At 36.0% G+C, this 13,772-nt stretch overlaps 1 protein-coding gene across 3 annotated transcripts in view; it reads left to right on the top strand.

Annotated features, from left to right (window-relative positions):
* TBK1 (TANK binding kinase 1) overlaps positions 1–13,533 on the top strand; it is a 43,266-nt gene extending 29,733 nt beyond the window's left edge. For 2 of the 3 annotated variants that reach the window (XM_005206636.5, XM_010805192.4), the window contains exons 13-21: positions 395–473; positions 4,567–4,688; positions 4,787–4,863; positions 5,464–5,503; positions 6,308–6,409; positions 6,538–6,634; positions 7,538–7,644; positions 7,868–7,939; positions 12,757–13,533. In XM_005206636.5, the coding sequence (XP_005206693.1) occupies positions 395–473; positions 4,567–4,688; positions 4,787–4,863; positions 5,464–5,503; positions 6,308–6,409; positions 6,538–6,634; positions 7,538–7,644; positions 7,868–7,939; positions 12,757–12,808 (748 nt within the window). In that variant the 3' untranslated portion in view covers positions 12,809–13,533. The remainder of the gene's footprint in view (positions 1–394; positions 474–4,566; positions 4,689–4,786; positions 4,864–5,463; positions 5,504–6,307; positions 6,410–6,537; positions 6,635–7,537; positions 7,645–7,867; positions 7,940–12,756) is intronic. The other variant, NM_001192755.1, reaches the window with a different exon arrangement.
* The last annotated feature ends 239 nt before the right edge of the window (positions 13,534–13,772 follow it).

Below are 13,772 nucleotides of genomic sequence, written 5' to 3'. Positions count from 1 at the left end.
TACTTATTCCTGAGAATGCCTTTTGAAACACAGTGATATTTTAAACTGCCCTGTTCCTAGGCTCTACTACTTGTACTGTGTAGAAAAAATAATAACTGAACCTGTATATACTGCTGACCTCCATTAAATCAGAAATCTAGTATTTTGACTATCCTGGCATAAGACTGAAGTAAAGTTGTCTTTTATAGTTTATCTCTTAGTCTGAACATTTATAAATACAAATATATAAAATTGCATTTTTATAGAGACATCACGTTTTCTTGGAATTGTTGATTGTAGGCTTTGCATTCAATATTCTATTCTTAAATCGTTATGATAATAGGTCAAATATAATTTATGAAACATCTTTTAAAATCTATGCCCATTTAATTTTTCTGTACTTGTTTTTGTACAGATATGAAAAGTTGATGAAGATCAACCTAGAAGCAGCAGAGTTAGGTGAAATTTCAGACATACACACCAAGCTGTTGAGAGTAAGTGTTTACAAAGTTATGACAATTGTAGGTTCATAGTCTATTCCTTTGGTGACAATATTAAAAATGAACTTTCCTAGAGAGATGATGTACCTAAAGATCTCAGGAGAAATAGTAGCCTTTTCCTACCGTAAAAAACTATTTATAATTATTTAAATACCCTTTACTGCCGTGAAGTTCTTCATGACATTTCCAAATGCCTTCTTTGCTTTAAGCCCATTTCTGTCTCTCTCTTCTCTTCTCTTCTCTCCCTTTCTGTCTTTAGAATTCACAGTGCTCTTGCGTTGCTTTTGTGGAAGTTAAAGCAAGTTCATAAATGTAATTTGACATGCAGAATGTATAAACTTGTTTAGAAATAGATGCAAGTTAGGAAAATACCCAATCTTTTCTAAAATAAAAAGTAAGGAAAGAAAGATTTGAGTTTCTCAAGGCAATAATTTGTTTCTATAACTGAAAAAGAAATTAGGACAAAATCTCTGCTGAAAAATGCAGTAGCATTTCAAGTAATCTCTGGATCTCTTACTAAAATGTGTGGTGGAAGAGCATGAAATTAGGTATTGTGAAATGACTCCTAATCCCAGATAGTCCCTGTTTACCCAGTGATTCCTGCCTGGCTACGTAATTAAGCAAGGCCTTCAATTCTGTGCATTCTTGCTTTTTTCTTCTTTAAAATGGGTAGTTTCGTACTCTGCCTACCTCACAGGTTATTGTACCAATTAAATGAGATAAATAAAAATGCTGTATATACTCCTGCATACTTTTAGTATTTTAAGTATTCTGTCATGAAATGGATGTTAGAAATTTTAGAACTTGCTGTTATACTCCTTTTCTCTTTCCAAGCTTAGGCTGATTTTTAGTTATTTCTTTTCCTCAGTTTTAGATCTGAAATAATGGTTTTCAAAATATGAGCCATGAACAATTAGTAGTTGTAAAGTTTAATGGCATTGCAACCAGCAATGTTTTAAAAATGAAATAGAGTAGAAAATGTCAGAATGCATCACATATAAGGATATTACTAGTCCATGAAACTTTCTGTTCAGTTTTACTGTTTACGCTTTAATGATACTGGGTTAAAACAAAGTGAATTTCTTTCTATAGGTCATGATCAAAAACGTTTGGAAAATGTTTCTATAGAATAGACATGAAAAGTCAGAGAAACGGGAAATAGTTTTCCCCAGTATCTGTCCATATTAAAATATAGGCAGTCATATTGTTGTAAACGTTTTCTATTATTTTTTCTGCCTTTGTTTTGGAGCTTGACTTACCAGCTCATAGACCTCACGGCACTTTCAAGTGCTGCTGTCATTTCAGCACTTTGAATTGAAATTGCATGTTTTCTTTCATGGAGTCCAAAATGTTTCTCATTTTTATGACATTTTTGTGAGGATTTAGATTTCGTAGGAGAATCAAAGCATGGATGGTTAAAATATTCATGGAGTCTTACAAAGTCAGGGCTTTAACTTCAGGCCATTTATTTTTCACTAGATTTCAGTGTTTTTCCTCATACATATTGAGTTGTTGTGGCTCCTTCCCTAATGGAGACCTCAAAATTTTTTCCCACCATAAAAGTAAGATATATAAGTTAGAAAAGGTTATGTATATACATACCAATCAAAAATGATTATTAAAAGTTCTGTTCAGTTACTCTGATTCAGTTACTCTGATTCTCAGAGTAATTCTTGAAATAGCAGCCTCACCTCACATGAGAACTTGTTAGAAATGCACATTTTGGGGCCCCACCTGTTGAATCAGAAACTGATGGTAGGGCCCAGCAGTCAGTGTTGCAAGCTCTCCAAATGATTCCGATGGTGCTAAAATTTTGTCAATCACTGTTTGGTTGTCTTTTTATATATATTATTAAATGATTTTTTTCCCTATGTATATACAGTTTTTTTTTATTTTTTGTATGACATTATAGTAAAGGCATTTTCCAGGTTTTTTTTGCTGGTAATAGTACTTTTTATTGTTTTTGACTATACTTCAGCCTGTGGGATCTTAGTTCCCCAACCAGGGATCAGACCCACACAAACTGCATTGGAAGCACAGAGTCTTAACTGCTGGACGGCCCGGAAGTCCCACTACTTTTTAAATAGACATTTAATAACATTACAGCCAATTGATTTATTATTAGTTTTATTTATTACCCCCCTAATGTTGGTCCTTCAGGTTGCTTGCTATTTCACACACTTTTGTGCTGTAAAAAAAAAACTTTGTCCATAAACTATTTTCCATATTTTAGAACTATAAGGTAACACATTCTTAACATTAGTGTTAAGAAAGATATAAAGCATGAAAAGCAAGATATGAGTTTGGCTATATAAGAATTTAAAATCTTTTTTTTTTCCTTTGGTCTGCTCCACTTGGCTTGTGGGTTCTTAGTTCCCTGACCAGGGATTGAACCCTGGCCACTGGCAGTGAAAGCATGGAGTCCTAATTACTGGACTGCCATGGAATTCCCAAGATCCCTATATGTTAAATGAAAAAAAAAATGTTAAAAAACAAATAGATTGAGAAAATGAGATAAAGAGGCTTTTTCTGTTGTTGTTTTTTTTTTAAATAAACACAGCTCATAGAAATGCATAAAGTGAAGTTAGTCATGTCTGACTCTTTGTGAACCTGTGGACTATAGCCTAGCAGGTTCCTCCATCCATGGGATTTTCCAGGCAAGAATACTGGAGTAGGTTGCCATTTCCTTCTCCAGGGGATCTTCCCAACCCAGGGATTGAACCTGGGTCTCCCGCATTGCAGGCAGACTCTTTACCGACTGAGCCACCAGGGAATTTTTTCCCTAACAAATGCATAAGGAAAACATTAAATCTGCAGTAAATAGACATAGAACATTTATAAATGATTTAAAAATGAGTAGATCTAAGTGAAACTCTTGGGGTAAAAAGTTCAACCCTGATAGTAATAGAAAATTGCCTATTAGGATAACAGTAAGATACCATTTTGTCTTTCAAATTAACAAGGCTTTAAAAATTATCCCTTCTCTCCAACCTTACCTCAGTCTTTTCCTGTCTCTTTTCACTCTGTGTTCATTTATTTCTCTGCTCATTTAAACAAATGAGCACACACATAACTCTGGGCCAGACCTGTTCCAGGCAGCAGAATAGCCACGATGACCAAAATCCCTGCACTCCTCGAGTTATGGGTGTTTGTGAAATATTCAGTTCTTACTCCCTGTCCTGAACTGGCTTAAGGCTTTATCTCCTTTTCCTTGCTGTGAGTGATGTTATGGGCTGGCTTGTGCCCTCTAAAATGATACACCGGGAATTCTCTGGCAGTTCAGTGGTTAGGACTCCATGCTTTCACTGCTGAGAGTTACGGGTTCAATCCCTGGTGCCGTAACTAAGATCCCACAAAGCATGCAGCACAGTAAGCAAGCAGGCAAATAAGTAAAACTGTATAATGCCAGTGCTAACAGAGTAGGGTGAAAAGGGCACGTTTGTTTGTTGCTAGTAGCTGCCTAAACCATCACTTAAAACTTCGAAAAACAATAATATGTATCAGGACATTTAAAATATTCAAATATATTTATCCTTTAAGTCTAACCATCTTTTCTTTGTAAGTTATACTCAGATCTTTGGTAGATAAGTGATAAATTTATTAAGCTTAAAATGAACAGGGTCTTAGATGAAGTTTCTTTGCATTTTTTGTTTTTATGAGGACTTCCTTTTTTTAATCTCTAAACAATTTTGCATACCTACATTTATACCTGGGGTTATGCTAATAGTTCTCCTGTTTGATTTTCATGAGATAGAGTACTAACCATACTTTGTAACTAAAGAAACAGAAGCTTAACTGAATGATTACAAGTATTTTGTGTGTGTTTTTAAAAAAGAATATTTGATGTAAGCAGTGTTTATAAAATGTATTCATACTCATGTTTAATTACATATTGTCATATGATAATTATCATTATCATACTGAATACAACCTAAGAAACTGTCCTTGCATTTAAAGGTAAAAATAATTATTCTGACTTTGAAGTAATCTACAAAAGAAATACTATTCAGACATTCAGCTCATTGGCATTGTGATTTTCGTATCTGATTTTTGGTAATCTGGATCTAAACACTTTGGTTTTATTTAGCTTTCCAGTTCTCAGGGAACAATAGAAACCAGTCTCCAGGATATTGAAAGCAAATTGTCTCCAGGTGGATTGCTTGCCGATACATGGACCCATCAAGAAGGCACTCATCCCAAAGATAGACAGTAGGTTATAAGTGCATTGGTAGTTTCTGCTCTTATTATTAAATGTCCTTTTTCACATAGACTCAATTAATTTATTTGGATTTTTCTTCCTAAAACAGTGTAGAAAAGCTACAAGTCCTGTTAAATTGCATCACAGAGATTTACTATCAGTTCAAAAAAGACAAAGCAGAACGTAGTAAGTAAAATTTCCCATTTGTTAATCTAATGAGTCAGTCCTACTGGTTGTAATTCAGTTGAATTATTTGCTATATTTAATAAAGATGTCTACATAAAGTGATTTATTTCAGAGACTTGATTTCTGTAAGGCAAGAGGTTGAATGTATTAAAAATTCAACCTTTTGAGTATTTCAAGTCAGGGATCATGGTCTCTAAAACCTCTAGTGGCGATGCATGTAAAAGAAAGGAATGAGATTTGCCAATAGAGACTGAGGGGAAGTAGAGAGGAGCCCCTCGCCAACCCTGCCCCCATCAGAAGGGGAGAGCCAGTACTCAGATTCACCTAATTGTTTTTCCAGTCTTCCTAGATCTCAAGAGAAGCTAGAAATAGACTTTACTAGAAATATCCTGATTTTTAAATGTTGACAATTAATTTTTTTTAATGTTAGCAATATATAGACCAAATAAAAAAATTTGTGGGTTATATCTACCCATGGGTCACAAATTTGTAACATCTGCTTTAAACTCGTAGGCTTTTTGAAGTAATAATCTCAGAAAACAGTTGCATGTGATTTTATGATTCTACATTTATAAAAGTAATATATATTTTTATTTTTAGGACTAGCTTATAATGAAGAACAAATCCACAAATTTGATAAGTAAGTGTCCAGATTATGGTTTTTTAATTATATTTATTTGTTTTAATTGATGATTGCTTTACAGTATTGGTTTGATTTCTGCCATACATCAGCATGAATTAGCCATAGGTGTACATATGTCTCCTCCCTCTTAAACCTCCCTCCCACCTCCCGTCTCCCACCTTTTCCCACCCCTCTAGGTTGTGACAGCCTCAGTTTGAGTTCCCTGAATCATAGCAAATTTCCATTGGCTATCTGTTTTATGTGTTAGTTTATATGCTTCCATGCTACTCTCTCCATTCATTTCACCCTCTCCTTCCTCTCAGATTATGTTTAATAATTATTTTTGGTTATATTGTTAATGAGATTCTTCTTAAAGTTGTGATTAATCACAATAAAAAATACATCTTGATATTGGCTTTATATAGAACTGTTACTGAATGTGCACATATTTGAGGCCTACTCACCTGGCTCCCTGGTTCAGAGGTTACAGAGATAGGAGAGTAAGGGGGACAGTCTTCTTCCGCCTCCTGTGCTCTGATTACAGAAGGACAGATAATAGAGAACATAGGTGAGGGCACACCTAACCACCTCTAACCTTAACCTCATTCAGTAAATAGATTTTGACTGTTCTCCCCTATGAACCTTCTTTTTCTTTTGCTGCTAAAATGTCTGTCTTAGAAACCTTAGGCGCTTTCTACTGTAAATATCCTAAACCCACAACAGTCGTTACAGGAAATAAATTTCATATATTTTAAGACTCTTTAATATTGGAAATAGAGACAGTGACATTGCTTTAAGCCCCTAATCATTTCTAAATTACAGGCAAAAACTGTATTATCATGCAACAAAAGCTATGACCCACTTTACGGATGAATGTGTTAAAAAGTATGAGGCTTTCTTGGATAAGTCAGAAGAATGGATGAGGTAAGTAAACTTTTTGGGGGGCGATTAGTGGTTGGCTGCACAATATACAATCTAATCTATATTACACATTTTAAGTAAGGGTAATATTTCCTTAGACTGCTTATTAATCGATTCTTTTTGGTTTTCAGAAAGATGCTTCACCTTAGGAAACAGTTATTATCCCTAACTAATCAGTGTTTTGATATTGAAGAAGAAGTATCAAAGTATCAAGAATATACTAATGAGGTATAGCTTCAAAATTATCTAGAAAAAAAGCCTTTTTCCTATTAGGGAAAATTAAAATTCTTCTCAGTTTAAATCTGATAATGATTAAAAAGAGAGAAATAGGATATAATATGCCTGTATTCAGCTCCACTTGCTCATTTGTGATATGTATTTTTTTAATGTACATAGTATAACATTTACCATTTAAATCATTTTTAAAGATATTTATTTATTTATTTAGTCTTCCCTGGTGGCTCAGACAGGAAAGAATCTGCTTGCAATGCAGGAGACCCAGGTTCTGTCCCTCAGTCAGGAGGTCCCCTGGAGAAGGGCATGGGCAGCCCGCTCCAGTATTCTTGCCTGGAGACTCCCATGGACAGAGGAGCCCGGCAGTACAGTCCATGGGGTGGCAGAGAGTTGGACACGACTGAGCAGCTGGCGCGCCTGTTTGTGTGCCTGTGTCTCGTCTCAGTTGTCGCAGGGGCTTTTCCGTTGTGGTGAACACACTCTCTAGTTCTGGCACTCGGGCTCTCCAGTTGCGGTGCAGACTCTAGAGTGAGTGGGCTCAGTAGCTATGGTTGCTCCACAGCAGGTGGGATTATTAGTTCCCCAACCAGAAATCAAACCCATGTCCCCTGCACTGCACAATGGATTGTTAACCAGTGGACCACCAGGGGAGTCCATGTGATACATATTTGGAGCCAAGTTTCAAGAACTTAGATGTTTTTAATTATAAAACATCTAATCATTTTTTATCATCTAAAATTTTTTTAAAAAGAGTTTTAGTTTAAGTATTATTGATAGTTTTGAAATTACAGCATAAAGTTATAATAGGCTTATTAAAACCTGTAATATTTGTTCCAAGATCTGTAGTAAGTATTCTGTTCTGTGATTGATGTGGTTTTTTTGTTTTTGATGTTTTAGTTACAAGAAACTTTGCCACAGAAAATGTTCGCAGCCTCCAGTGGAATCAAACATACCATGACCCCAATTTATCCATGTTCTAACACATTAGTAGAAATGACTCTTGGGTAAGAAATTTATTATTTGGTAACTGTAATGTTTCTATTTGTTTTTATTTTGTTTTACTTGCTCTTTTATTTTGAAATGTTTTATATTTGTTAGGAATACATTTGCTAATGTTATTTAATGGCTTAGATCAATCTAGAGAACTAAACATACTGTAAATATAATCGTAGAACATTTGCTTACTTTTTTTAAGCAGAGATACTTTCATTTTTATTTTGAATATAGTATGAAGAAATTAAAGGAAGAAATGGAAGGGGTAGTTAAAGAACTTGCTGAAAATAATCATATTTTAGAAAGGTGAGTAATTAAAAAATCATTCTGCCTGGTGATTATGCAATTGAGTGCATACGTACATATCTATACTTGTATCTGTCTTCCTATATCAATAGGTTAAGCAGTGAGAAAGGAGTATTAAGTTAGAACCCTTAGGTTTTGTGAATTTCATGATACCTTTTAATGTTTGGGATTTTTTGGATAAAGAAATAATTATGATTGATTTCATTTTATAGAAGTGCTGGTTAATACTAGATTTGGTGCAAATGTAATTGCAGTTTTGGGTCATGAATGTTAAATCATAACTAGGCTCAAACACATCTTTATTAGTCAAAATGCTGCTGCTGCTAAGTCGCTTCAGTCGTGTCCAAGTCTGTGTGACCCCATAGATGGCAGCCCACCAGGCTACCCTGTCCCTGGGATTCTCCAGGCAAGAGTACTGGAGTGGTGCCATTTCCTTCTCTAATGCATGAAAGTGAAAAGTGAAAGTGAAGTCGCTCAGTCATGTCCGACTCTTAGCGACCCCATGGACTGCAGCCTACCAGGCTCCTCTGTCCATGGGATTTTCCAGGCAAGAGTCCTGGAGTGGGTTGCCATTGCCTTCTCCATGTTAGTCAAAATGCTGCTGCTACTGCGAAGTCACTTCAGTCGTGTTCGACTCTGTGTGACCCCATAGATGGTAGCCCATCCCTTGTCCCTGGGATTCTCCAGGCAAGAACACTGGAGTGGGTTGCCATTTCCTTCTCCAATGCATGAAAATGAAAAGTGAAAGTGAAGTCGCTTAGTCGTGTCTGACCCTCAGCGACCTCATGGACTGCAGCCTTCCAGGCTCCTCTGTCCATGGGATTTTCCAGGCAAGATAGGCACCATTAAAATCAACAAATATTTACCAATGAGAGATAAGTGTGTTTATTCCTATAGCATACAAATCCATGCTTCGGGATTTGACGAACCCTTGGAAAGAATTTTCTGCTTCCTACTGGTAGCATTTTCCCTGCAAAAAGTTGTCTAGATGCTTGAAGAAGTGGTAGTCGGTTGGCAAGAGGTCAGGTGAATATGGCGGATGAGGCAAAACTTCATAGCCCAATTTGTTCAGCTTTTAAATGTTGATTGTGTGACATGCTGTTGGGCATTGTCGTGGAGAAGAATTGGGCCCTTTCTTTTAACCAGTGCTGGCTGCAGGTGTTGCAGTTTTCTGTGCATCTCATTGATTTGCTGAACACACTTCTCTCAGATGTAATGGCTTCGCCAGGATTCAGAAAGCTGTAATGATCAGTTGGGCAGCAGACCACGAGACAGTGACCATGACTTTTTTTGGGTGTAAGTTTGGCTTTGGGAAGTGCTTTGGAGCTTCTTCTTGGTCCAAACACAGACCTGGTCATCGCTGGTTGTTTATATAAAATCCATTTTTCATCCCACATCACAACCAATTGAGAAATGGTTTGTTGTTGCATAGATTAAGAGAAGATGACACTTCAAAACGACAATTTTTTTTGATTTGTGGTCAGCTCATTAGTCACCTGCCTGCCAATGCAGGAGACTTAAGAGATGTTTTAGAACCCCCTGGGTTAGGAAGATCACCTAGAAGAGGGCATGGCAACCCACTCTAGTATTCTTGATTGGAAAATCCCATGGACAGAGGAACCTGGTGGGCTCCAGTCCATGGAGTCTCAAAGAGTCAGACACAACTGAAGTGACTGAGTACGCATGCACATGAGGTACCGACTTCTCGAGGTTTTTCACCTTTCCAGTTTGCTTCAGATGCCGAATGACCATAGAATGGTTGAGGTTGAGTTCTTTGGCAGCTTCTTGTGTATTTGTAAGAGGATCAGCTTTGATGATCCTCTCAGTTGGTCATTGTCAACTTCCAATGGCCGACCACCACGCTTCTCATTTTCAAGGTTCTCATCTCCTTTCAAAACTTGTTGAACCACCACTGCACTGTAGGTTCACTAGCAGTTCCTGGGCCAAATGTGCAACTTATGTTGCAAGTTGTCTGCTCTGCTTTATGACCCATTTTGAACTCAAATAAGAAAATCACTCAAATTTGCTTTTTGTCTAACATCATTTCCATAGTCTAAAATAAATATAAAATAAACAGCAAGTAATAAGTCATTAGCAAAAACATGTAAGGTGAGACATGCACATTAATATGATGTCTGACAACGTAACCACATTTATTTAAGAATGTATTCCAGTATCAAATGGCAAATTTCAAGTGTAAAACCGCAATTTTGCAGCAACCTAATAGAATTCTTTGAATCAGTCAGTGAAAACAAAAATCTTTTGCATATTATTTTTCCAAACATTTTCTCATTGGAATCATCATTTTCAGTTCTGAAATCAGATTTGCTTAGGAGATGGCAGCACTCTGATAGTGTAACTCACAGAACCCTCTGCACACCTCCTTGCACGTGAGCATCATCTGTTCATTGAGTTATTGGAGGAGCTGAGTGTCTGCTTATCTGCAGAATCCTAATAGATCAAGGAGAAAAAGTTGGAAAACATATAGAGCCAATAAAGCCACTTTGTTGGCTATTTTTCTCAGATTCCTTGTCTGTGTTTCTCAGAGAAGTGAAGTCATATTTGGCTCATGAAGGAAAAGCCTTCTTTTTCCAGCCCTTAGGTGTTTCTCCAGAGTCGTCTCACCACCAAGATGTTAATGCAAGGACATCATGTTTATGTGGTGTTTTGCATACTTGAAGAGCACTTTCATGCTGTATGACCTCACTAAGCATGCATTCCAGCCTTGCATTCCAGAGTCTAGCAGATTTGTCAGTGTTCCACAGATGCTGACGTTCATACCTGAGAAGATGAACTGGAGCTGGAACCCAGCCTCCTATCTCCTCACATCATCTTCCCCCCACTAACCCTGTTCTCTCAAATAAAAGACCACACAGCTTCCTAAGGCTTGAAAAGATTAAATGTCAGGAAATCACATGATATTTGAGCTACATGCAGAAAGTTATCAGACACTTCTGTGGTATCATCGGCCTTCTTAATGAATTTAATGAATCGGTAAATCAACTTTTAGCCGTATGTGATTGTAAAAATTGAAATAAAAGTCTTCATCTACTGTCTCATACTTCTCCACCCCCATAGAAGTTAACAATAGTTTGTTGTGCATGTGTATTTTATAAGAATGGAATCATTCTGTTCACACTGGTTTAGTCTTTTTTCACTTAAGGCTATATATCAAGAGCACTTTTTCATATCCATACCTATAGCTTTAGTTTTCTCATTTTCAGCGGCTGCCTGGTATTCTAGCGTATTCATCTACCATATCTATTTAGTGCATCCCTATTTATTGGGCATTTAAATTGTTTCTAATTTTTCACAGTTACAAACCATGTTTCAGTGAACATAAATGTTCATATATCTCTTCATGTGCTTGTGTAAGAATTTTTGAAGGGTTGATTTCTTGAGGTTTCTAGATATGGAATTGTTGGGTCTAAGGTTATGCACATTTAAATTTTGATAAGCTTTGTTAGTTTGTTCTCTGAAAGACTTGCTTATTATCCCATTGAATGTTACCACTTTTTCAAGTGCCAATTTGTTTAGTAGATGTTGGTATCTTATTTTAGTTTGCATTTCTTCAGTTAATAGTGATATCAAACATCTTTTTATATGTTTCTTCTTTTTTTTTTCTGTGAATTGCCTGTTAGGTTTTAAAGTCTTTTCCTATTGGTTTATAGCATCTACATAGAAATTATCTCTTTATAACTTCATAAATTTATTCAAACTAGTTTCTTCACAACTTTAGCTAAATTCTAAATTTATCCAGAAAGGCTGAAGATTAGCAAGTAGAAAAGATTATTAAAATTTTTTAACAAAATTTTATTGATATATTGAATCACTTCTGTTTTGTGAAAGAAAATCCCCACTTCCCAAAGCATGTCCAATAAGTCATGTTTTATGTGCTGGCTTGACAATTCATGGGTAACCAGACCTGGCAGAATCATAACTTAAATATTTGAGTGACCACTTAAGGATTTGTGCCAGAACAAGTAATAGAAACCAAGTCTTGTGCACTGTCTCCACATAGATATCTGTCACTTCAGATTTTTTTGTATCTAAAATCACTTGTCATCCTTCCCAACTCAGTTTCCCCTGTAATTTCCTCCTCCTCTTCCCCTTTCTTCTCCTTCCATGAACATAAATTGTTCTAGACACTAGCTCTTTTTTTTGCTTCCTTTCATCATGTTTGGTAGTCTTCCTTCAAACTGTCCCCTGTTGCCCTCATCGGCCTCGTTTAGATCTCCTTCCCTCCCTCGTGAGCCATGGCCATCATCTCCTACCTGTATGCCTGACCAGCCCTTCTCCTCTGCAAACTAATCTTCCCAAATGCTGATCTAATCATACCACATAAATTCCTGCTACCTAAAAAGTCAAATATAAATTTGTACTGAATTCAGAGAATATAATAGTCTGATGCCAGCCTAATCACCCAATTTTATTCCTCCAAATAACATTCTGTTCTAGCAGGATTCCATTCCACACTGTCCCTGACTCCCAGCTCCACATCTTTGTTTATAAATCCCATCCCAAAGAAATTACCCAACTCTTTCTAATGCTTTCTAGATTATATCACTCCTCGTTTTCTCTTAAGAAGTCTTCCCAAGCCATTGAGTTGTATTTTTTCCAATATTTATAATAATACCACTGTGTTTCAAATTAGAGCAAGTGTATTTTGCTCTATTTTCAAAATAGAGCAAATTATAGTTGGTTAACTCTTTAAAAAGAATAGTTTGTTCATCTAAGAAGTATTTTATATTCTTTAAAATGTTAGAGGTCAAATAAATGAATCTTGTGAGATTGCCTTTTCTTCTTTTGTGTTTTAGGTTTGGCTCATTAACCATGGATGGTGGCCTTCGCAATGTCGACTGTCTTTAGCTTTATAAGAAGTTCGAGGCAAGTTTCAGTTTGCACAAGAAAATAATGTCGAGGCATTAAATGAATGCCTGTATAGGTGGTCTCTTGTTTCTATATTTCACTATTTGATGTGGTCATGTAAATATGTATAATATTGTAAATACATAAAAATATATAAATTTTTGGCTGCTGTTAAGATGTAATTTTACCTTTTAACATTCGTAATTATATGAGGACATTTGACCTCAGTTAGCACTTAGAAGAAAGCCATGACCGATATTCTGAGATACTGATGGTCGACTTTTCTGAGTAAGGCCAACTAAGTCATGTATCTCCGACTGCCTGCTGAAAACATTTTTTAAGTGGAACCAAAATTGGCATCCTTACAATCAGTAAAGGCTGATTGTTGACACGTTTGTAAGTGACAGAATGGTGAGATAGCTTCTGTGATTGGAGAGCTGAGCCGAACCACTGTTGTACTAAGATCTCAGTTTTTTTGAGAAGGATAAAGTGGCATTATCCCAGTTATCCTCCTGTCTGTTTAATTTCAGGTAAATTACTGAGCAAAATTTTTGAAGTGATGAATTATTAAAAACTGTTCATTTTTTATTTTGGCCATAAATGTATAATTGTCATAAAAATTTTAGGATCATTTCAACTGTTTTAGGCTGTACATTTCTTCTTTACTTTAATTCTGCTTACTATTTCATGAAGAAATATCAATAAATTTCTCGATTTTAATGTAACAGTTTGTATTTTTCTGTGTACAACAGTTTGAGAAACAAAAGTTATCTTTTGAAAAATAATGTGGATGGTAATGGTCAATTAGCCTTAGAAATTGGATGAGGGACAATTCTGTGTCTCTTCTAAACCATTGATTCCAAATTTAGTAGAAGTTCTTACATAAACATACGCTGTACAAATCCAAAAGAGAGCCTTCTCTTTGAAAAATGTACCCAAGGTTCTAGACAAAAGAATTGTGCTC

Source organism: Bos taurus, chromosome 5 (assembly GCF_002263795.3).
Source record: "Bos taurus isolate L1 Dominette 01449 registration number 42190680 breed Hereford chromosome 5, ARS-UCD2.0, whole genome shotgun sequence".
Taxonomy (NCBI): domain Eukaryota; kingdom Metazoa; phylum Chordata; class Mammalia; order Artiodactyla; family Bovidae; genus Bos; species Bos taurus.
Note: the sequence above shows the minus strand (reverse complement) of the source record. Positions and strands in the feature narration are given on the sequence as shown.